The 25539-nt window shown below is 42.2% G+C and overlaps 1 protein-coding gene across 1 annotated transcript in view; it reads left to right on the top strand.

Moving 5' to 3' along the window:
* Positions 1-25539, top strand: part of HERC4 (HECT and RLD domain containing E3 ubiquitin protein ligase 4) — a 74273-nt gene that overhangs the window by 30277 nt on the left and 18457 nt on the right. The window contains 10 exon segments of the mRNA XM_073353449.1: positions 3707-3831; positions 6175-6234; positions 6378-6489; positions 7118-7307; positions 10369-10541; positions 11388-11507; positions 20641-20664; positions 22356-22454; positions 24128-24295; positions 24469-24612. Of these exon segments, the coding sequence (XP_073209550.1) occupies positions 3707-3831; positions 6175-6234; positions 6378-6489; positions 7118-7307; positions 10369-10541; positions 11388-11507; positions 20641-20664; positions 22356-22454; positions 24128-24295; positions 24469-24612 (1215 nt within the window).

Raw genomic sequence — 25539 nt, 5'->3', positions numbered from 1 at the left:
AAAACAATAGTTGCCCAGCAATCCAATTTAAAATGCCATACTCCAGACCTTGGCCACAAAATTGAACAAAACTTGCATATTACTTTTTTGTGATTAAGACTATGAATATTGTAGTATTTTTGGAATTCTGGAGTGAAGCAGTAGAAGAAGTTAGTTCCAGCATGAATTTTAACAAGTCTTTGTGATTTTTCTTATTTGTTGTTTTGCCTTCAGCACCTGGGAAGAATATTTCAAAATATTTTAAAACTGAAGCAATGTAGCTTACTCAGTATTTTAAATAGAACTGGAAAAGAAACAAAAAATTTATATGTAAAAATGCTCAGATGTCTTTGGTATTTATATAGTTGCAGTGCAGAGTTATTTTTTTTGTAGGTAACATATTAAGATCAGTTCCAATAAACTGCCAAAATAAGTTTTTAAGTACATTTTGACAAGAATTAGATGAGGTTAACTGGAGATTACTGATGCATGAGGGACCATTCTCTATCTTTATTTTGCTCTATAATAAATTCACGTATCCATAAAACTTTAGGTGCTGTAAGCAGGGCGCTACTTTAGTACTCTTAACAGTTTAACACTTTGTTGTTACATTATGCTTTTCAAGCATTTTTCAAATAAGCAGGAATTCACCTGTATAAGCATATAAGGCACTATTCCTGGTTTTTAGCAGAAAGCAACTTTACAGAAAATACTCTACTTGTCTCATTTTGTCCTGTTTCCTATGTGCAGGCACACAGATACTGTGCATGATTAACTCTGTGGCTTGGAGGGAAGCAAAAACTTATTTTTTAGTATATTATTTATCAGGCATCCAAAAGTGTGTTAGTACCCTCTCAGATATAGAATAAAGGTAGTTCCCTGTCCTTAAGAGCTAACAATCTAAATAGATAAAATGGACACAGGATAGGATAAAGGAATGACAACATACCAAATTTCAACTAAATCGTGTTGCTTTTTATGTGTCATTAGTTTCACAATTTTTTCTTTAATTTTCCTTTTTTAATTTAAATTTCTCCTCTCCCCTTTTTGTGCTCCCTCTTGTTGCCTCCAACCTTCTTCCTTTAAAACAGTGCCCTTCTTGCATACCACCTGTCTATGTCCCTTTTCCCTGACACAGACCTTGCACAGAGAATGAGAAGGTTTCAGTATGAGCAATTATAACAGGAGTTGAGGCAATGCCCTTAAGAGTTGAGAGTGTTAAAAGTTATAGGTGTGAGGTTTGATGGGAGCAGGAGTAGTAGGGTTGCCATGTTTCTAATTGTTGATAACTGGAACCTCAAGGCACTGCCCCATGCTCTGCCTCTTCCCCCAAGGACCCCCCTCCTCAACTCCCCCATTGCGTGCTGGATGCCCCCCCCCCTCAGCTGGGCTCCCTCTGCTCCAGGGCTGCGGTGGGAGCTGCTGCAGCCTGACAAGGAGCCTGCCTGCATGTATGAGGCAGCCCTGGCTGAGCAGGGGCTGGCACAGGTTAATGACCCGGCACCTCCCTCTACCCCACAGTAACTGGACTTTTGGTGTTTGCTCAGTACATCTGACTGGACACTGCCACGTCCACTTTTTGACCATACTTTCATGTTACCTGGCAATCCTGGCACCAGGAAAACAGAAGTCAAAAACTGGACTGTCTGGGTAAAACATGGATGGGTGGCAACCCTAAGGAGTAGGAGCCACTGTTTATCAGGCAAAAATGGAGTTGGTCAGACAGGAAGTCAAGCTCTACTCTCACTACAGTCTCCTTTCACATAGTGTTTGAGGGAAGTTCTGCATAGCATTTGGATTGGGGAGGAGGTTAGTCAAAATAACTACTGAATGTGGTGACTAACGTTATCTGCATCTTCAGTTCCCATTGGAGGCTCGGAGCAGCTGGAAATATGAATTACTCCACTGAAGGAACCAATGGTAGCACAGCAATTTAGCAAGCCATTCTGCTAGTATCTGGTTTGAGATTGCATCTGGGAGACTCTTAGGAGAGTGGATATATAGAATAGGTTAGGTCAAGTTCTATGGAGTTTGCCCTGGGTTTTCCTTGTAGTGAATTTTCAGCCTCAAGAAGCCAACAGTGTTTAAAATGTTGTCCTGCCTCCCTTTTCTTCTTAATGCATATCTTGTGTGTAAGGAAGTTAATAGAATGCTTCCAGGTTTTCTGCAGAGTTCATTTCCCTGCAGTGGGGAAGCATGTAATGAAAAATGAAATAATCCCACTATCCTAGGGAGTTTCGGTTGAGCATGTATTAATCTGTTAAGAAGAGCACTCCCTTGTGAGTATTTGAGTTACTGCTCAGGAGTGGAAAGCTTTTTGAACTGTTTCTTAAATTTACCCATGATCAGATTTGCTCATGATACCAAAATGGGTGCTAATCACAGTAAGCCAAAAATAAATTGCAGTGACCTGTGGTGATTGAAATGGTGAGGACTGCAGACAATAAAAGGGATTTAGTAGTAGTAAATGTAAAATCCAGCACTAAGTGGGAGAGGAAGGGGGACAGCAAATGAGGTAGAGAGAGAACTTGACAAATATATATTTTTGTACTAAAGTGAGTTTATTTTCATCTTGCCTCCTTCTTCCTGTCCAAATATTACTTTTTGTCATGTTACCAAGCACTGTAGTTCATAGTCTTAGTGTTTTAATGTCATCTAGTCTTATCTCCTGTATATCGCAGGCCACCACCTGCAAATTAACCCAACAACTGAAATTAGACCGAAGTATTACAACCCAGAGGAGACAAGACTATTATATGCCACAGGCAGAGACTAGTAGGGACGGAGGTGCACCAAATCTGAGGCCCTTGCAATGGCAAGTCAGTGTTTAAGTGAGATATTGCCCCGATAATCCCAGCAAGTGACCTGTACCCACATGCTTCAGAGGACAGTGAAAAAACCCCCAAGTTTACTGCCAGTCTGATCTGGGGGACACTTCCTGACCCCACATATAGTGATCAGTTAGATCTTGAATGCATGAGCAAGAACCAGCCACCCAAGCACCAGAGAGAGAATGCTCAGTGTTACCTCAGAGCCCTGGTCCTCCCTATCTAATGTCCCCTCTCCATCTGTGGCCATCCCTGATGCAGAGGGAGACAATCCCCCCCACCCTCAGAGTGTGTGTGTGTGTGTGTGTGTGTGTGTAAGTTTAAAATCAGCGTTGGGAGGGGTGGGATGTGTAATCAGCGTTGGGAGGGGAGGTGCCCATAAGAGGATATCTTCCTCAAGAAATGACTCTCAGTATTAAAACATTTAAGAAATATTTATTTCACAGCAAGTAATATCATCTAGTCTTGCATAGTTAGTTATTCATTTGAAATTAATCAGTTTGTATTAAGCAAATTGAAAAAACTCATTGGTTTTCACTTGCATTTAACTTGTATATTACTCTGAAAACCTGCTGTTATTCTTTATGCTATTTCAGTAACATATTCTGTATGATTTGAATGTATATTACAGTGTAACTTAGATGTCAATTGCAGTCAACATTCAAAAATGTATTTCCCAGCTAAAGCTAAAAGACCTAACACAAAATATACTTTATTCAAATGAAAGTTGTATAATCTGGTTTCTGTCCTCTAACATGGTATTTCACTACGGTAATATTCTCATGGAACATGAATGTATGAATAAAGAGTTTTGCCAATTACATTTTAGGGGGTCGTTTTCCTCAGTAAGACTGATAAATGAGAAAATTATTCTGCTGACATGCCTCTTCTAAATTTAGAACATGATGCCACCAGATGACTTCAGATGTCCTGACTCTTCAAAGCAGATATGGACTGTGAATGAAGTATTTATTCAGAAATTGCTGACTTGTCCATCTGGAAGGCTTCCTGTGGAGATAGCTGAGTAAGAACAAATTAAATTGTTGAGAAAAATATCTTTGAAAACTAAACTGAATTATAATACATATACACAGTTATGAAAGTTTTTTACACACAGTTTTAATTACTGTCTTTGCTGTACACATCAGAGCTTTACTCTTGACTGTGCTGCTTGTAATGCAATTTAAAGCCTGATAGTAGTTCTACTTCCTTCCTGTTGAAGCAGCTAAAAAAAAAAGTAATTACAAACATTCAAAATACAAAATGTGGACTCAAGGTAGGGATTATAAGATATTAGTGGGGTAAGGTGTGCATAGGGACTCAGGTTTCTATGGGTTGTCTAGGCTGGGAAAAGTGATTGTGGTTAGGTAACCGTGATCTTTTCCCTTGTTTAGATCGGGGTCCTCAAACTTCATTGCACTGCGACCCCCTTCTGACAACAAAAATTACTACATGACCCCAGGAGGGGGGACTGAAGCCTGAGCCCGCCTGAGCTCCACTGCCCTGGTTGGGGCGGCCAAAGCCTTAGTTCCACTGCCTTAGCTAGGGGGGAAAAAAGCAGAAGTCCAAGGACTTCAGCCCCAGGCAGGGGGCCTGCAACCTGAGCCCCACCATCCCAGGCTGAAGCCCTCAGGCTTCAGCTTCGGCCCCGGGCAGAGAGGCTCACGCTTCGGCCCCGGGCCCAACAGGTCTAAGCTAGCCCTGGCGACTCTATTAAAATGGGGTCATGACCCACGTTGGTTGGGTTTAGATCCATGTTAACTCCTTTTACCTCAGTACAGCTGGTTGAGATCTACCTTGATCACTTGTTATCACTTCTTATACAGACCTTTAAAGAACAGTAAAGTATTGGGAATTTGACATCAGGAGAGATGACTTGCGTGGGAGTATTGATAGAAAGTTGGCCATCAAAGTAACGGCCTCAATAACACAGGTGACGAACAGGTCAGGCTTTTGAGGGAGAGTGAACTGAGAATCTCAAAGGGAAGGAAGAGAAGGGTGAACCAGGCCATGTGCTACCAGCTACCTCCATACATAATGTAAAACTGTTTTTGTAAGTTTTTTGTGAATGTCAAGTTTGCTGCCATTCATAACTAATGAGTTGGGACAAAAGAGATTCATCTATAAATGCTGCCTGTAATACAAAGTACTCTTCTGTTGTCAGCATCAGATTAGAGTGTTGAGCAGTGTTGGTTGTCTGGGTCTGCAATATACTCTCGCACGTGATTCAGAAGTGAGCTCATCAAAAAATAGTCACTGACTTTTGAATGAGGATCCTACAGGGGCTGCTCCTGGTGGGACAAAGCAAGTGAGAAACCTGCCCCTTTGATAGTTCTAAAGAGACAGACCTCTCAGCTAGAACACAGATTTTTTTTTTCAGTTGAGCTTCCCTGAGTTTCAGGGAATTTCCCTGTTCCCTGGTAGGCCAGGCTGACCATGTTTATTTCTGAGTGTAGATAGCCCTCCCTATTGGACTGAAATACCTATAGTTACAGTATAAAATAAAGAGAGATCCAAGCAACTAAAATATTATTTCCTCAAGCTTATTAATGCAGAGTTCTGTGGATTTATTATTGTATATGTGCAGTATATTCTGTAGTTATTCGTTGCGTGAGATAGTGAGATAGATACATAGTGCATGTAGTTTCCCACTTTTAACATTTTTTTAGTGAATGATACTAGCTATTCATTGATGTTCGTTGACTTTTTTAGCCCTCTGAACAAATTCATACTTTGTAAATTAGCAAAAATGTTTATATTCACAAACTTCACATCTAACAGTATGCATCTAGGAGTAGGTTGTAAGTGAATTTTATCTTCACACATTCACTTTGCTAGTCTGAAACGTGTATCTATAATATGTAATAAAATGACAGGCCGCTTGTAAGAGGGGGATCTTGTACCACTAACTAATTTGTGTTTTGGTTGTGGATAAAGCCAGGGCCCATTATCAGTTTTCATAGAGCAGATATCTTTTTGCCAGTGCTATTAGACATCTATTCGCATTTAAGGTCCACTAAAGAAGCTGCCTAAAAAGCACTATATAAAAGTGATTGCCTGAATTCAGAAGTATTTTCCTGTAGAAAAGTACCAATTTTATACAGGTTTATTTTTCTTTGAGAAACATTGAGAACTTGGGGTCTGCTGTTTGTCAGTTCCTATACACAAAGCTGTCCAATGAAAATTGTTTTGTTTTGACTATCTCAAATTAGCATTTTGTCTTATCCAGTTTCATTTATTGAAATTGCAGATAGGCATGATTAGATATTATGTGAAGTGTCACTGGAGTATTTATTTATATAATTTATAGTAAACACAAACTTTCATTTGATATGTAAATCTAATGTTTCTTATGAATGTTTTTTAGTGAAATAGATGGAACATTTTCTTCAGCTGGCTGCCTAAACGGGAGTTTTTTAGCTGTCAGGTGAGTGGATAGTCTTGTAAATTTTAGATTTCAAGATATTTTTATTTCTGCTTCAATAAATTTGGGGTGGGGGGGAGAGGGTGAGGTGGGGATAGGAGGTGAATGCAAAATTCTTACTTTTTTTTTCTCCCCCCCCCCTTCAGCAATGATGATCACTATAGAACTAGTGCTCGATTCTCGGGGGTTGATATGAACGCTGCTAGACTACTATTTCACAAACTTATAAGTCCTGACTATCCTCGTATATCACAACAGGTTTGTCCTGCAAATCTTCCTTAGATCTAGTTACACGGATTCATAAATTCTGTAGTGTTACACCTTGGTCTGGTTCTTTAGTATAAAAAAGTAACCTTTATACACCAGTTCTAAGTTAATGAGGAGTTTGTAAAAACATTTTGTAGTGGCAGCAGTAAACTACACCGTACATTTTCTGTGTCTAAATGTCTGTGATTTTAATTCCTTTTTTATTTTAATACTATAATACGTACATAGATAATAGAACATTATAATGTGTATAATAATCTAGGTCTGTTTTTTCTAAATTACTGTGGTTTGTGTTAAGTATTGTATATTATCTGCACTGTAACCTTCATCTTTCCACAAAGCACACTTTAAAGTGTTTTAACTGTGAAGGTTTTGCTGTGGAACAGTTACTGTTTTTATCTGAGGTAAACATTGGTACATGAAGTGAATAGCTTCACTGTTGTGCTTACGCACATACATGCAGTAATACTATTTTCAAATTACTATTCTGCACTGCACATCTGCTAGTATCATATTTGGATGAAGCCCTTTCATTAACTTTGTGTTTATATCTTCAGATGTTTGCTTATTCATTTTTTGTTTTAATATAAACTGACTTTACTTCTATGCAATGTTGTAGGTTGCAGCTAGTTTGGAGAAGAACCTTATTCCTAAATTGACTACTTCCTTACCTGATGTTGAAGCCCTAAGGCTGTATCTCACTCTACCAGAATGCCCACTGATGAGTGATGTGAACAATTTTACAACATTAGCTATTCCTTTTGGAACAGCTGTTGTAAATCTAGAAAAAGCTCCACTGAAAGTACTTGGTAAGAATTTTTTTAAAATCTTATATGTTGAAACTCTTTCACTACTGATTTTCAGCTAGAATATGGAAATTACAGAAATGAATTCATAGGATCTGCAAAAATTTCTCTCTGTATAGTTCTGTAGAATCCCTCAAAGAAAGAGTGAGGAATCTAGTTCTTTCTCTTCTTCTCTATTACTCCATCACCGAGCGGTATGTTCCTAATTGGGTAGGAAAGCGTATATCTTCCTTAATGTCTGGGTGAGCTACTTGCCAGTCCATAACATGGATCGGTTATCATTGTCTTCAGTCTGATTCCTTTTGAGAGTGAGAATCTCTGTAGTTCATGGATTTCTTTAAAGGATTTAGAGGGTTTTGTTGTGCTCCTGTTGTTAGACTGATATAATTAGCATTTACATTTTCTATGTCCTCTTCATACTCATGATTATAAGTAAAATTTAAATCTGCGTAATTAGGTGTGTTTTCACTCATCTTCACTCTTCAAAGGATGTGGGTAGAGAGAGGCGGTTGTTTTTTCCAAGAAATCATATGGTTACACTGCTGTCATGCTAGAAGAGTCATAGCTCACCTCTCTTGCCAAGCAGCATCCTGTAGGCAGTTTCCAGGATTGTTAAAGAACAGACATTGAATTCACATCTTTGATTTACCTTGACAAAGCATTTTACCATTTTCTTCAATAGGTCTCACCAGGCCACACAGAGGGATATTGCCTCCCTATTCTGAGCCAGGATGTCAGTTCATTTTCAGGCTAAAACCACTCTAGCTTTCTTACCCTGTTGCATTACAATTTCATATCCTGTTAGCTGTCTTTATTGCTTCAAGATCTTTTTAGAGTAACAGCCGTGTTAGTCTGTATTCGCAAAAAGAAAAGGAGTACTTGTGGCACCTTAGAGACTAACCAATTTATTTGAGCATAAGCTTTTGTGAGCTACAGCTTCTGCTCAAATAAATTGGTTAGTCTCTAAGGTGCCACAAGTACTCCTTTTCTTTTTAAAATCTTTTTAGACAGTGCAGCTTTCACTATATTTTCCCATTGAATAGCTGTTTGACACGTTTTTCCCCACAGATTTTCTGGCTTTAATTTACATTTGAATTATATCTTATATTTTATTTCCTCTGTTTATAACAAAACTGATTCCGTTAGTGTCTTGCATTTAGGTAGCTGTTTGATTGTGCAGAGTTAATTTATAATGAAGGAAAGTTCTAATTAAAGACTTAACAAAGTGTTGTGCTAGGTACAGCTTGGTCCTTCAAAGGTTTGCTGCACTCCCATCATGTTACAACTGTTCCCATAGAAGGGGGCAGTGCTTTAGGGAGAGCTCTATAGCTCCTCTCCCCTGACATTTTTCTGTCTCCATACATAGCTGCATACTGACAAACATGCAGCTCTTTTGGAATCCCCTTTGTCTGCCTATTCAATCTGCTTACCTTGCTGCCTCTTAATTTCCCTTCAAAGTTGCCCCAGTGCAATAGATACTAGCATCCATATTTGCCAATAACTTCTATTTTTTTCAAAATTCCTGGATTAAAAAAACCCTAGAACATTTCAGCATAATGTCCCAATGTCCCTATTTTTAAGCCAAGTATCTGTAATTTCTTCAAGCGATTGCACCTGTCCATTCCACTGTAGGTATGTGTGTGTCTTGTACACAGAAGTCAGAGTTTTTTTCCCCACAGCAGTACCTGTTGGGGTGACTTGAGTGCCCTCTGTCACCACATGCCATTGTGTGCTCGTATAAGAGGGTGAAACCACTTCAACTCCCCTCAGTTCCTTCTTACCGCCTGTGACCGTTATCAGAGCCATCTTGGTTTTGCTAACTCAAGTGCCTTCCCTCTCTCATAGATAGATGTAGTTATTGTTAGTTCTTAGATTTTTGTTTTCTTAGCTAAATTAGTGTTATGTTTCAGGGGTTTTTGGCGTCCTTTTGGACTGTTTGTCCTTTTTTTAGAACCAGGCTCAGTATCAGAAAGATGCCTCGCTCCCCGAGGTCTAAGTTCTGTGGGACTTGTTCAAAGCCTATGTTGGTTGGTGATTCACCATCTAACCTGCTTTAAGTGCTTGGGTGAGGCACACATTAGCGACAAGGGCTTCAGATCCTGGTCAAAAAACAGAACAGCAAGGTGTAAGTGCTTGCTTATGAAAGCAGCACTGAGACTCCCTTTGGAATCATCACATGGGGAGAGCACCCCAAATACTTCAGTGTCAGTACGGAGTGCTCCATCAAAAATATCTTTGGCTTCTCGATCACCATCACCGGTGCCAAAGAAGAGACACAGACCTTCCTCGGGCTCAGCATCTCGCCCACCAACCTTGGTACCAAGGCAAGACAGAGTCAAGGACTCTGCTAAGCATGTGGCAGAGAGAGCTGCTTCAGAAGCCTCGCCATCTAAAAGGGATTTGTTGCCTCCTAAGCTGATGCCAGGCCTGTCGGGGCTGTCCCTTGACAGACAGTTGAGGAACCGAGAGGGATATGCAGCTGCAAGGGACTTGCTCAGCCTCTCAGTATTAGTTTTACCAGCTCTCTGCCCCCCAGCTGCGGCCCTGGGGCCGGAGGAGCTGTCATCTCTCCCCCACTCACCCCCCCCCCCCCACACACACCTGGCAGCTCTGGGACTGGAGAAGCTGTCAGTTCCCCACCACAACCAGCAAGGCTGGAGGTGGGATGTTTGTTATAGCCCAAGGTTCGCGATTGCCAAGGGCATTATAGCAAGGATCTACTGTACCAGCATGTAGTGGCATGTGTCAACAGAGCATGCTTAAGCCACCCCAATGGGTAATGCTGAGGGGGGAAAAAAAATCTCCAGCGTCTGTGCAGGAGGCGTGAGCCTACACATCTTGAAGAATAACAGTTACGGAAAGGTAGATAACCATTTCCCATTCTAAACAGTTTTTCTACACCAGTTCATTTCAGTAGAAATGAAAACTTTGTTCCTATTTCTCCACCATAATCTCTTTATAGCTTTCAATCTCTGGGAGGTATAATTTTTAGGAAGAAGGGCCATATAATACTGACAGTTGTGATTGTAAGTTTTACGTATATATGCTCGCTCTTTATTGACAGAAAACTGGTGGTCTATACTTGAACCTCCATTGTTCCTCAAGATAGTGGAGCTGTACAAGGATGTTGTGGTCCACCTCCTAAAATTATACAAGATTGGTATCCCCAATTCTGAAAGAAGAATCTTTACCAGTTTTCTACACACTTCTCTCAAAGTTCTGGAAGTTTTACATAGGGTATGTCCTGAGCTGTTTTAAGCTAATTGTTGTTTCCAAATTGCTTATTTTGTCAACTGTTGTGCAGTGTTAATTAAGTCCCTTTTATTTTGTAATCCGTGAAGGAGTGAAAGTGCTCTGATTTAGAATTCTTCTATGAATTGACACTATATAGTTTTCTTGTTAGCAATGCCTTCTGGATGTCTAAATCACTGGAATACTAAATTTTAGTTTGGCGAGCATGCTCTCATTGGCTAGGACAGTTATCAGTTTTCATGGAAACACAAATTAAATGGAGTAATTATATTTGAGAGAATACAGTAAAATACATTAGAAGACTCAAACTTTCATTTACCATAATAAAATTGAGACTATAAATTGATGTGCAGTTATTTTAAGACTGCAGCTAAAAAAAGAGATCCTTGAACTTTTAAATGAGCAAATATGAGATGGCCATCCAGAATGTGTTTTCTAGTGGATCTCACAAGGCTTCATTCGCTCTTAAGTCTGCAGTAATTTTAAAATGACAGCACTGTACAGTATGTAACTATATGCTGCAGCTATCGTTGTTCCATTTTTCTTGCAATTTCATGGGATTTCTGAATAATCTGCATTTCAACCTCCCATATATCCTTTCTTCTGGTTTTGTGGGCATTGGACACCTTTAATGTTTACTCTGTTGGGAAGGAAAAGCTCTTTCCTACTTTTTGTTTGGTAAGGTATCTAAGTTCAGTTAGACTGACGTAGCTTAAATTGTTTGTTTAAAAAAAAAAGACTTGTTATGGTAAACATTAGAGCAAACATTTTGTGGCAAGTAATAATGAAAAATAAAAATAATGAAAAGTAAACAATCATACTTTTCTTCAGGTAAATGAGAGAGGAGGACAAATTATACAGTATGACAAATTTTACATTCATGAAATACAAGACTTGATAGACATCAGAAATGACTACATCAACTGGATCCAGCAGCAGGCATATGGAATGGTGAGTTTCCTGTTTCCTTGCATTCCCTTTTAAAATATGGCTCTAGCTTCCCTCTAGTCTTTGGGTATTGCTTGTTCTTTGTAAAATGCCTTCAAAAATCATGGTGGCTGAACGGTGACTGTGTTAATAAGGAATAAAATTAAGGTTGTTCCATTTCATATTAATTAAATTTTTAGTATAGAAAGAGCCCTTACTGGTCTAGTGCCTCATCTGCCACAAGGACTTTCAAAGTCAAATACACAAGCAAATATACAAACACATCTCAAAAGGAAAGGAGTACTTGTGGCACCTTAGAGACTAACCAATTTATTAGAGCATAAGCTTTCGTGAGCTACAGCTCACTTCATCAGATGCATATCGTGGAAACTACAGCAGACTTTATATATACACAGAGAATATGAACCAATACCTCCTCCCACCCCACTGTCCTGCTGGTAATAGCTTATCTAAAGTGATCATCAGGTGGGCCATTTCCAGCACAAATCCAGGTTCTCTCACCCTCCACCCCCCCCCCCCCCCACAAATTCACTCTCCTGCTGGTGATAGCCCATCCAAAGTTACAACTCTTTACACAATGTGCATGACAAAGAGTTGTAACTTTGGATGGGCTATCACCAGCAGGAGAGTGAATTTGTGGGGGGGGGTGGAGGGTGAGAGAACCTGGATTTGTGCTGGAAATGACCCACCTGATGATCACTTTAGATAAGCTATTACCAGCAGGACAGTGGGGTGGGAGGAGGTATTGGTTCATATTCTCTGTGTGTATATATAGTCTGCTGCAGTTTCCACGATATGCATCTGATGAAGTGAGCTGTAGCTCACGAAAGCTTATGCTCTAATAAATTGGTTAGTCTCTAAGGTGCCACAAGTACTCCTTTTCTTTTTGCGAATACAGACTAACACGGCTGTTACTCTGAAACATCTCAAAAGGTAGTTGTTAATGAAAAACCAACGTAGTATTTTGAATGGAGTTCCACAGGGATCTGTACTAGGCCTGATATTATTCAACATTTTCATTAATAATCTGATTTAAAATTTTGTGGATGCAACAAAGATTGATGGAGTGGTAAATAATAAGGAAGACCAGGCAGTCACACCAGAGTGGTCTGGATCACTTGGTAAACTGGACCTATTCAAACAAACAAAATGTGCTTTAATAGTCAAAGACAAAGTCATCTTGGAACAAAGAATACAGGCCATACCTGCAGAATAGGGAACTGAATCCTGGAAATCAGTGACTCTAAAAATGATTAATGATAGTGGACAACCAACTGAACATGAGCTCCCAGTGCAACACTGTCAAAAGGGGCTAATGCAGTCCTTGGATGTGTAAACAGGAGGGTAGTGATGAGGAATATGGAGATGACTTGACCTCTGTATATAGCATTGGGGAGGCAGACATCTAGTTCAGGTATCTGTATTTTTAAGTATAATATTGCAAAATTAGAGAGGGTGCATAAAAACTATAAAAATTATTTGAGGGCTGGGAAAAAATGCCTTGCAGTTAAGACTTAATGAACTCAAAAGATTTAGACAATCAGAGAGAATAGTGAGAGATGACTTGATTATAATGTATAAGTACCTTCACCAAAGACAAAATACCAGATACTAACAGATTCTTTAACCTAGTGGGGAAAGACAGCAAGAACCATTGTATGTAAATTTAAAGCTAGACAAATTCAAATTAGAAATAAGATACGGATTATGGAGGTGATTAACTTTTGGAACAAACTACCAAGGGAAGTGATGTATTCTTCATCATTTGAAGCCTTCAGAATTGGATTTTTTTTCTGGATGACCTGCTTTAATCCAACACAAATTATTGGGCTCGTTATAGGGGTTATTGAGTGAAAGTCTGTGGCTTGTACTATGCCAGAGATCACACTGGATGATCTAACTGTCCTTTCTGGTCTTAAAAATCTGTGAATTTATTAAAACCTTCCCTTACCGTGTATATGTTTTTTTATTATCTGACTGTCGAACCTGAAACTGTAAGTCTGAGTTCTTTATAATTGTTACTTCTCTTGTTAAAACTTTGGGGCATGATTGTTTGCTCAGTTCCTTGGTGAAGTTTGAAAAAAATGCCAATTGAAACTCTGAGAAATACCATATTTCGTCCATCACAGATCACATTTTTGTACAAACTGCTTGAGGTGAAGATGTGTTCCAAGGAAGTGAGTTTTGTTCTTACTTGACATATTGAACCAGTAAGTGAGGGAGACATATCTTTTATCTTTTGCTTATGGAAAATGCTAACCTTCATTCTTTGGACATGGTCCAAATTAAAACAGTTCTTTAGCACTGAGCTTCATACCAAAGAAATTCTTGATGGCCCTTTCAATGGGAGGAATTATTCTGTCAGCACTTCTAATGTGGCTCTTATTCACTTAGTGCTATTTTCAGCATATGCATTAATGGTAGGGAGTTCCCCAGGGTACAATGCCTGACAGTGGGGTCCCAGTTTATGACTATGGCTCCTACACACTACGGTAATACAAATAATAACCGGCTTTTTTTTAGCTGAGTGTCCAAAGTCTGGCTTATTGATGGATGGGCTGAATCCATTTCAGGTCATCCTCCCTGACTGTTCTTCCATTCCTGTGTCATTCTTTTAAGGTACTTTGAGGGAAAAGTTTCAGTACTGACACCTGGAAAATGATTTCTCTTACTGGTAGCTGAACAACTTCAATGGTGAAGAAGGAAATACAGTAAAGATTTTTCCCACTGTAAAGGTTTTGTCAAAAGTTGATAAAATCTCTTCTCCTTTCTGTACAATCTCAACTTCTTGGGACCTGTTTTTTATTTATCAGAAGAGTGTTCCTATCTTAGTCTCTTCACCCAATATGTATATCTGTATTCTAGATCTCATTGCAGGTGCATTTTTTCACCCTTTTGTCCAATTCAGATGAAACCTCTTCACTGGTGAATATGTTCTTTATTTTTGGATCTACAGAGGTTTCTTGATCAAACTTTTGTTAGCCTCAGCATAGGAGGATCTCATGCTTTTATGGTGGCTTGCTTGTTAGATTTACGGGATTGATATTTTTTGCCGCTATTGCTTTCATTGGTTTCTGGGCACAAATGCTCTATGAAAAGTTGAAAACACTTGTTGGGTACTCTATAGGCACATTCATTGTTGAGATTTTGAATATGAATTTCCGTGGAGAGGGGAGCCATTATGTGTCATGATTGTTTTTTTTGGGGGGGGTGAGGGTGGGGTGGGGATTGTCAGTTTGTCCATAACACAATGGACATCTTTGTCCTTTTTCTTTCCCTAAACTTTAGGGGACCTGATTCTAGAGTCTTGTTTCAAGAGGAATTTTTATTTATTTATTGATTGATTGCACGAGTCATTTGAGTTAGTCTGTTGAGCTACTTACCTGGCAAGCTCTGGTAGACCAATTCAGTCACTTACTGGATGAACTTTAACACAGTCCTTCATCTGGAACCACTTTCCCTCCAGTCACTATTCTAGCTCTGGAATCTACTTTGATTAATAAGATAACTCAGGGGATAAAACTTTTTATATGTATAATGTCTTGTTTGCTTCAGTTCTTCTTAGCTAAAATCTGATTGTAATATTCTTTTGCTAGACTTTAATTGAAAGTTTTAGTGGTCTTCCAGAATTCATTAGTACAGTTGTTTTTTTTACTCTTCTAGCGATGGAAGTGTGTGTTGTCTTAAAAATACCTTCTGGTGGTTCACTTGAGACCAAATGAAATGTTCTATGAACACAAATAGCATATCATATCATAGCTTCTATTTGGGAAACACAGCTTGTCAGCTGTTTGGGCTCTGTTCCAAGTCACTGGAAGAGCTTTGCCAATGCCAGCCTTCAACCATGAGGTACACATAAATTGGAAAAAGACTATTACAGTCTAATAATAAAATACTAATATAAAGAGTTGTTTTAAAAACAGTTGAGATTTTATTTAAAGGACTTTACTGTAGTCTGAGTGATTTAGGGAAAAAATAACAGGTGCCATGTGTACAAAAAGCTCCATAAATGTGCACTTTCACATACATTATATTTGGTGAACTTCTAGGTCAGCTAGTGTTTCAGAGAAGGTAAGGTGCATGTGTGTGTGGAGTATGTGTGTTAAATAAACACCTTTGTAGTTCTCATTTTGGCCATTAACTTTTATAAGTGGGGGTTCTTCGAGTGATTGCTCATGTGTATTCCACAATAGGTGTGCGTGCTCGCCACATGTACCGGTGCCGGAAGCTTTTCTCCAGCGACCCCTGGAGCTGTGCGTTTCCCCCACCCTCAGTTCCTTCTTTCCGCCAGTGAAGGTGCATCGGAACTACTCTGCTCCAGCTTTGCTGTAGCTCATCCCCAGAACTGCTTGTTCGTTCAGTGTTAGTACCTCTAGTTAGTTAGCTGCTCAGTTAGTTTGAGTGCCTGGGTTGGGGCATGCCCTGGGTTTTAAGTCATGTGACACTTGTAGGCAATCTGTGCCAAGGAGTGACCTGCACACAGACTGTTTATGCTGTTTGGGAGAAACCCATATCTGCGATAGTTGCAAGATTTGCAAGTCGTTCAAACCTTGGACCAAGAGGGGAAAAAGACATAAGGCTCTGGACCATTCTGATGGAGCTGGCGCTGACTCTGACTCTGGCGTACCACTCCGAGCCGGCACCGCGGTGTCGGTGTGCGGCGACCTTCCAGAGCCTTCGACCAGTCAGCACCACTCCCTGTCCACAGGGCACAAGAAGGCAAAAAAGATGCTTTCTTCGCAGCGGCACCGAGGAAAACCCGGGGCAGAGGCTAGACCCATTTCAGGCAGTCCTTGATCCCCTCCGGCCTCTAGGCCTCCAACTCACGTAATGCGGAATAGCCCAGCCGCTTCAGACCAGTTGGCACCACTCCCCATCCACGGGGCACAAAAGGCAAAAATGACACCTTCTTCGCAGCGGCACCGAGGTAAACCCGGGGAGAGGCTAGACCTATGTCGGGCAGTCCTCGATCCCCTCCGGCCTCTAGGCCTCCGAGTCTCATAGAGCAGAGTAGCCCATCCGCTTCGGACGAGGCCTGTCCAGATGCCCTCCACGCTGGAGGCCCTGCAGGCAGCCTGGGACATCCTGTCCATGCTGGTACCAGGAGCGCCGCTGATGTCGGTCCCGTGCTCCAGGGGCAAGCCACCGCTGGGATCTCCGCAGTCGCCCCTGGCTCGGTACCACTCTCGGTCCAGGGAACATTCCCGATGCCATTCGCTGCCCAGTGACTGTTCAGGGCAAAGTCCATGTGGATCGCCCTCGACTCCCACCAAGCTGTCTGGTTGGGTGCTATCCGACTGAGACTCTTGGCACCACTCCACTTCAAGGAGTGAGTACTGATGGGACAGAGGCAGACGTAGCCAGAGGCCCTTGTCTCGGAGGGGTTACTGGAGCCGGTCACGGCATGGACATCAATGCCGTTCCCGCTCAGAATCCCGCTCCAAGACCCCGCCAAGGCATCGCATCCACAGCCCCAGGCATGAATCGCCGGCATCTCGCTGTCGCGGGTCCGCCATTGGAGCCGATAGCAGAGCAGCTGCTACTGACGGGACCGATCCTCTACTTCGAGATTGTGGTCAGCATCACTCCCGGGACAGTGGCAGGTCGTTGGTCATCCTGGCTTCCGCTCGAAGTCATCCCTCCGTGGGCCAGGCCAGACAGGCCGAGTAACCTGGCCCGCCGGGGCTGCAGCAAGTGCAGTGGTTCCGGGCCCTGTGGCTGGCCCAGTGGGCACTGTGGCCCCTGACGCAGCCCTGGTGGGGGGCTCGCTCGGTAGCCAGAGCCTCAGAGACACCATTGGCCTCCCTCTCCAGACCTGCGAGGAGGGAGTTGGTGGGACGTACATCCCCGGCACTGTGCCCGGAGACCATCCAAGTGGTGGACGCTCTGGTGCCGGCGGACACCCAAAGTACCGCACCGGCCTCCTCGCACTCCCTGGATGAGGCAATTATGGCCCTGTGCCCCGCTCCCTTCAGTCCCGCAGGAGGACTTTAGGGCCCACTAGGAACTCCTAAAAAGGGTGGCATCAAGCCTCCACCTCCAGGCAGAGGAGATAGAGGAGCCCTCGGATTCCCCCCCCCCCCCATCCCCGTTCTCACTGATCAGCAAGGTCCTGGAAAAGGTAAAGATGGACAAGGCCTGGGTCCTCCTGATTGCCCCAGCATGGCCCAGGCAACATTGGTACGGGACCCTCAAGGGCCTGGCGGTTGCCATTCCACCCGGACCTGCTCTCCCAGGACTGGGGCTGCCTCCTCCACCCCAACATAGCGGCTCTCCATGTCACGACATGGCTGCTTAATAGTAAGGTAGGGAGCAGAGGACGCGCTCAGAAGGGGTCCAGCGCGTCCTCCTAGAAGGCAGGTAGCCCTCCATGCGCCACTCCTACTTGGCATCCGGTTCTCCAGATGGGCGGCTGAGTGGGGTGTCTCCCCGGTGGCTGCCCCCATCCAGCTTATCCCAGACTACCTTCTCCAACTTATAGCCCAGGGCCTAGTGCCCTCGTCAGTCAAGGTGCACCTGGCGGCCATATTGGCTTTCCATCCACCAGTGCAGGGTCACACGGTATTCTCCCGTGCTATGACTGGCCGGTTCCTCAAGGGATTGGACCACCTGTTCCCGTTTGCCAGGCCCCCGGTCCTGCAGTGGGACCTGAACCTGGTGTTGACCTGTCTTACAGGGCCCCTGTTTGAGCCACTAGCCACGTGCACCTGGTCCCACCTCTTGTGGAAGGTGGCCTTCCTGGTTGCAATCACGTCAGCCAGGCGGGTGTTGGAGCTCAGGCCCCTTACCTCCAAGCCCCCATACACGGTGTTTCATTAGGACAAGGTCCAGCTCCTTCCACACGCTGCATTCCTCCGGAAGGTGGTCTCCTCCTATCACATGGGTCAGGACATTTTTCTGCTGGTCCTCTGCTCCAAGCCCCACACATTCAGTGAGGAGTGCCATCTCCACACGCTCTATGTGTGACGGGGTCTGGCTTTCTACTTTGAGCAGACCAAGCCATTCAACTGTTCATCGCCTAGGCTGAGCGCATGGGGGGTTGGTCGATCTCCACTTAGCAGCTTTCCAACTGGATCACTTCGTGCATCTGCACCTGTTATGATCTGGCGGGTATCCCTCCCGCCTCTGATTGTGAGGGTGGCCTCGTCAGCTGCCTTCTTGGCCCACGTCCCCATCCAGGACATTTGTAGGGCCGCCACGTGGTCTTCGGTTCACATGTTCACCTCGTACTATGTGATCGTCTCCCAAACCAGGGATGACGTCGTGTTCGGCAGGGCTGTCCTCCATCCTGAGAACTTGTGAACTCCTACCCATCTCCAACAGATATAGCTTGGAATCACCTATTGTGGAATACACATGAGCAGTCACTCGAAGAAGAAAAGACAGTTACATTTTCCATAACTGGTGTTCTTCGAGATTTGTTGCTCATGTCTATTCCACATCCTGCCCTCCATCACCTGTGTCAGTTGTCTGGCAAGAAGGAACTGAGGGTGGGGGGAGCACACAGCTCCCCTTATATCACGCCATGGAGGTGCCACTCCAGGGGTCGCTGGGGTGCGCTCCCCTCCGGGTACTGCTCTGGGGAAAAACTTCCAGCACCGGTGTACGTGGCAAGCACGCACACCTATTGTGGAATAGACATGAGCAACACATCTCAAAGAACACCAGTTACAGAAAAGGTAACTATCTTATTCAGATATCCTGGTCCCTTGAGATTTTTCTTTATAGTACTGTTTTTTTAAAAACTTTTTGGTGCTATTTAAATTTAATTTCCATGTTCTACCCTTGGGAAATGTCTGCCTTTGCGTTCAACAGAGGGTGACAGAGAAACATGCAGGAAAGAGAGAATTTGTGTTCCAGTAACATATGCCTCTTCTATCACTAAATTCCCCTCAAGTCCATCCAAAAAGTTGCACATTCCCTCTTAATCTTTGTGTACAATAAAATAGCTACAGATTATGGAAACAAATGATGATTTATCTCAACTCATGCTCTAAGTGGCTTTTGCACCTTGAAAATCAAAACATGTTGTACTAATGCTTTGTTGCATTTAACATATAATATGGTATAACAACTTGAAAAAAGGGAAGAAGCAAAAAGCTTGCTTTTTACATAAAGACTTAGTGAGCATTATATGTAGAATGCCAGGATTTTAAAAATTGATAATACTACTGTTAATATAACATTTATAATATGTTTCCCATAACTTAGCATTTATTATTTTAGTGCCGTCCATCCAAGAAGAAAACTTTATTGTAGCACTGCTTTTTAAAGACCCTAGATCAGGGGTGGGCAAACTTTTTGGCCCGAGGGTCACATCGAGGTTGCCAAACTGTATGGAGGGCTGGGTAGGGAAGGCTGTGCCCTCCCAAACAGCCTTGCCCCCACCCCCTGACTGCACCTCTCAGAACCCGCAACTCATCCAACCCCCACTTCTACTTGTCCTCTGGCCGCCTCCTCCTGGGACACCCCGCCCCTAACCACCACCCTTGGTCCCTGTCCCCCAACTGCCCCCTTCAGAACCCCCGACCCATCCAACCCCCCCGCTCCTTGTCCCCTGACCACCCCATCTCTGGACCCCTCCTGCTCCCTGCCCCCTGACTTCCCCGACCCCTGTCCACACCCCTGCCCCCTGACAGGCACCCAGGGGCTCCCACACCTATCCAACCCCCCCTGCCCCCCACTTCCCCCCACCCCGCAGAATCTCTGCCCCATCCAGCTGCCCCCTGCTTCCTGTCCCCTGACTGACCCCCCTCCCCCACTCCCATTCTCTGCCTCCTTTTAGGCTAGAGCCAGCCGTGCTGCCTGGCAGGAGCTCGCAGCGGGGGAGGGGGGAGGAGCCAGGGACTAGCCTCCCGGGCCAGGAGCTCAAGGGCCAGGCAGGACAGTCCCGTGGGCCAGAGGGGCCGTAGTTTTCCCACCTCTGCCCTAGATATAGTAATTAAGTGTCTGGTTATAGTCTGTGGATTAATTCTAAATGCAAAATTTTTATGTTTTTATTTGCTTCTCTAATCATTCAGTTTTTAAAAATACTGTAGCTAAATATTTTTGCTGGTTCAGAGAAGAATAATTAATGCAGACACTAATGCTGCTTTTTACTCTTAATTATTGCTACCTTTGTGCATTGCTGTCATAGGACATCAACCATGGATTAACTGAGGTAAGATTGGTTGTAATCTGGCTTCCTTTTCAGAGTGTAAGGAAATCAGAAATTTTGATTAAGATCTATTTCTGTCAAGGATTAATTTTAGAGTATTAGATGTAAGTAAGACTTTACAATTTGTGTGGGTATAGTCAGAAAAATGTCTTCAGAAAATTGTTCTATATTAACTAATCAGGTTGGATATAGAAGTCATTGATGGAGTGTAAATATAAGGCCTTGTCTATACTACACAGTTTTGTTGGCAAAAGGCAGCTTTTTTCGACAAATCAATGGAGGTGTACACTCTACAATGCTACTTTTGGCAACAAAACACTCCCATTTTGCCGACAAAATAAAATCACCTCAACGAGAAGCATAGAGCTTTTTGCAGCAAAGTTAGAGCAACAAAACGTCAGTCTAGTCACTGTGTTCCTTATGTTGCCATAACTGGCCTCCAGGAGGTATCCCACGATGCCCACGGTGACCTCTGCTCTCTGTTTTGAACTCCACTACCCTGTATCCCGCTTCACAGGCATGCACTCCTCCCCTTTCAAAGCCTTAGGAAGTATTGAAATTCTTCAGCGTGGAGAGCTCACATAGCTACAGCCCAGCTGAGCATGCCAGCTTCCACAGCGAATGCAGTCCTGCCTGGACTACAGCGGAGGTGGGGGATCATTTTGACCTGTGGGGAGAGGAGGCTGGGGGAGTTCTCTGAGGGAATCACAGAATCAAAACGTTAACTCTGAATCCTGCTCTTCTTAGCACTAGGAACGCAGCATGCAGGCAGGGCAGGCTGCTGCTTGGGGGTGGGGGAAGAGACGCAGGGAGGCAGGGTCTGATACTGAGGATGTCCCATTCCCCCTGCCTCAGGATTCATTGCTTTCAGCTGCTGTCTGAATTTAGAGACAGGATGCTGACACATTCACCCTCCCCCAACACACACACTTCCTCAGCACATGCTCTGTCTCTCTCACATACACACTCCTCCTCTCTCACACTCTTCCAACATGCAGCCTCTCTTTCTCATACCCCCCACACTCCCTGTCTCTCACACTCCACCCCCCCCCCTTACTTCAGTTGAAGAGGGGCTGGCAATCTAGTAGAATGCTCCTGGAATGATGAGATTGAGAAACCTGCATAATTTGATGCTGTACCTGCTCCATGAGGCATTGCAAACCCTTCCCAAAGCACCCTGCAGCAAGCTGCACAGTGGGATAGCTACCCACTGTGCACTGCTCTTTGTTGATGCAAGAGCTGCTATTGTGGATGCACTCTGCTGACAGAAGGAGCATAGTGTGGACATGCAACAGTGGTTTAATTAAAGCGGTGGCTGTATGTCGGGATAACTTGCATTGACAAAACTCTGTAGTGTAGACAAGGCCTAAAACACTTTTAAAACTGTAAGCAGTGCAAGCTCAAAGTTAGGGTCTGTAACCAAAATATCTTCTAACCTCATACCTATATCAATAATAAAGATTTAGAAATGATCTAACTGTTTTGTTGATGAAACATAAGAGAATTCAAAAATCCACTCCCTTTCTCACAGCGGTATTGGCCCTGCACTGACCAGTAAAATCTTTTGTCAATAAAGCAGATATATTGATTGAGAGAGAACCATGTTTACAGTCCTATTTTTTTCTGACTATAACCACGCTTTTTAAGTACGATATGATAACTCTGTGCACTAATATTTTACTTTTTGGTTCTAGCTAACAGAAAATCCAGTTACAATTTGCACATACCCTTTTGTGTTCGATGCACAGGCAAAGACTACACTCTTGCAAACAGATGCTGTCTTACAAATGCAGGTGAGTTTTTTAAAATACCCAAAAAGGACTAAAATCTATCAACTATTTTGAGATCTAGTTTTTTTCTTCCTACTTTTGTACAAGTAATTTGCATGATATAAATTTGGGGTAGTTTACTTTTCTCCCCCTTTTTAATGTTTTGAACCTGGTTGAAATTGTATTATTTGGTAATCTGTGTAAATTATTCTCTTTTGTAGCAACTTCTCTCCTTTTCAGTAGTTAAGTGGCACTTTTTTACCAACCAACTGATTGCTTATCTCAAACTGTAATAGGTATGGTCTTACCTACATCTGCAATGCAATGGGAGAGCCAAGGCTTGGAAATAGTTTTAAATGTATTTTTTGTGGAAAGGTGGGACTGAATTTCTAAATCAGGAAAAATTGTTGCAATATGGAGATTTCATTTTTTAATATTGATCATCATTGGTTCTTTCCCTATTTGCTGCCATCAAATTACATACTTGCTATTTTTAGTTATTTCCGTTATCCAATAATATGGATAAAGCTAATTCATAAATATAATGGTTTGTAAAACGTACCCTATATTGTGTCCTTTTATTTCTAAGCATGAGTTATGTTCACCTAACCATATCAGTTAAGCATTGGAAGTCCTTATTTCTATCTGAACAACGCTGAAACGTGTGATGTGATGAAAAATTGTTCAACAATTGGTATTCTCTATAATACATACCTGCACAGCTGTTGTAAAGGAGTCATGAATTATGAAAATCACATGTATAAAGGGGACAGTGAGTGAAAGAAAAATAAAAGCAAATGACTGAAATAATAGTTCCAAACTCTCTGACTACTTGAACTGCTCCCCATCCTCCCCATGCCCATTTTCATATTGCCTGCTTACAGTGATAAGAGCCTATGTCTTGAAGCTGAAGATATTTCAACTCCTGCTGAAAAATACTAATGCCTGTAATCACAATAAGTTAATAAATACAATTTTGAATGTGTTGTCAAAGCTTGTATTCACCACTGATACTCAAAAAATCCACAATTGTTATGTGAACAGAAAAATAAATGGAAATTCAAGGAAAATGTTCATCCTATGTCTGTGTCCATTTACAGAATAGCTTATGTTAATGATCTCTTTTAGTAGATATTTGGCAAGCTTTTAGGAACTCTGTGCCATAATCAGAATACTTATGACAGTATTTTGTTTAATATGATTTTTCATGTTGAGGAGAAGGAGAGCAAATGAAAAGATTGTTAGACAGTGGAAGAAAATAAAACTGTAAACAAAACAGCTACGAGAAAAATATGAACAAATTTTACTCTGTGAAACCACTTCTTAATGCATATTTATGCCAGATTAATATTTACCTCCTCAACCTCCATTTGCCAGTTGTTTTCAATAGACCTTGGATGGGTTGTAGTGTGTGTTTGGCTTTTTCTGTTATGCAAAAGTTTTTAATTGTTTAAAAACAGTAATTTAACCCTTACGGAACTGTTGAACAGCACTGTTGAATTTCTTGGTGCTACAAGGAAGCATATTTGGTGAGGTTAAAGGGATGTAAAGTGTGCTAAACCTAAAATTGTGGCTCCCAGGTATGTATGCTAAATAAATACATTGATAGAAGCTCTTAAATTTTGGCTTTTTCATGCACGCAGTGTTAGTTGTCGTCATTATTACTATTACTAAGGCTTTTACTTGGTTTTTCCCAGATGGCTGTTGACCAGGCTCACAGACAGAATTTCTCATCTATTTTTCTCCCTGTATTTGAATCTGTCAATCCTTGTCTAATATTAGTGGTGCGCAGAGACAATATTGTAGGAGATGCTATGGAAGTCCTAAGGAAAACGAAGAATGTAGATTACAAGAAACCACTCAAGGTATAGCCATTTTATACTGCTTAAATTCCCTTAATCTAACATTAAATCAGATCATAATTTTTATGTGAGTAGCTATTATACTTTAAAAAAAGATTCAGTATATTTTTAGATTAAATGTAATTTGTTTTGCATATCCTTTCTATATTCTGTGCTAACTGAAGTGCCCATTTCAGGTTATTTTTGTAGGGGAAGAAGCTGTTGATGCAGGAGGTGTTCGCAAAGAATTTTTCTTGCTCATCATGAGAGAGTTGCTTGATCCCAAATATGGAATGTTTAGGTACTATGAAGAGTCCAGGCTCATCTGGTTCTCTGACAAGGTATGCTTTACTGTGCAGTGAATGAATCCTCTTTTGACTCATAGTGGACTGCACTAGATTTCTAAGGAAATATTTCTGGAGAAGCTGAATAAAATGGCCACAAAGGAGATTCACTCCTCTTACTATTGGGTTAAAAACCTCCCCCCTTCATCACACGTTTTGCTAAGATTCTGCCATTCCCCACTAATTCTCTCATAATCCTGACAAGTATAGAACCCAAAAATGCCAGGAAAAATAAGGTGGTACAAATAGCTGAAACTCCATAAAGCAGGATAGCAGAGAAAAGTAGGCAACATCATGTCTGACAAATTCCTTTCCCTTATGTAGCCTTGTGTATGGAGCTTATGTAGACAGTGAAGTCGAGAGACCTGGCTTGTGTTCCTGCTCTGTTGTTAACAAAGTGTGTGAGCAAGTCACTAAAGCCCAAATTTTCAAGTTTTCACCAGTTTGTTGCCTCTGTTTTTGGATATAGAAGTTGAAATCCAGTCACACCGCAATCAAAACATTAGGGTAATTGCCTTTTGATAGTAGGTCTAGAGAGGTCAGTAATGGACGTGGCTTATATTTTTAAGTGGAAATTTTATATCAAGACCCTAATTTTCAAAGGATTGAGTAATCAAATTTCAGTCCATTAAAAGCACCGTTCTATTGGAATACTTCAACACATTTGACACTGCAAGAATCCCCCAGAAGCTCAATAAGTGCTGAGTGAAACAAACAAGTTGCTCATGTCCATTCCATTACCTGCTATCCTTCCCCCTCTTGGAGTTGCCGGGAAGAAGGAACTGAGAGGGCATAGGGCCGGTGGTGCCTGATATACCGATGCAGAACATGGCACTCAAGGAGGCGCCACAGCCAGCCTTACAGATACCGCTAAGGCAGAAGTCTCCCAACAACTGTGCACGTGGGCACGTACACACCTAGAAT

The sequence above is a fragment of the Lepidochelys kempii genome, chromosome 7, assembly GCF_965140265.1.
Source record: "Lepidochelys kempii isolate rLepKem1 chromosome 7, rLepKem1.hap2, whole genome shotgun sequence".
In the NCBI taxonomy this organism is placed as follows: domain Eukaryota; kingdom Metazoa; phylum Chordata; order Testudines; family Cheloniidae; genus Lepidochelys; species Lepidochelys kempii.
The sequence above is the reverse complement of the archived record's forward strand: the minus strand, read 5'-3'. Positions and strand labels throughout refer to the sequence as shown.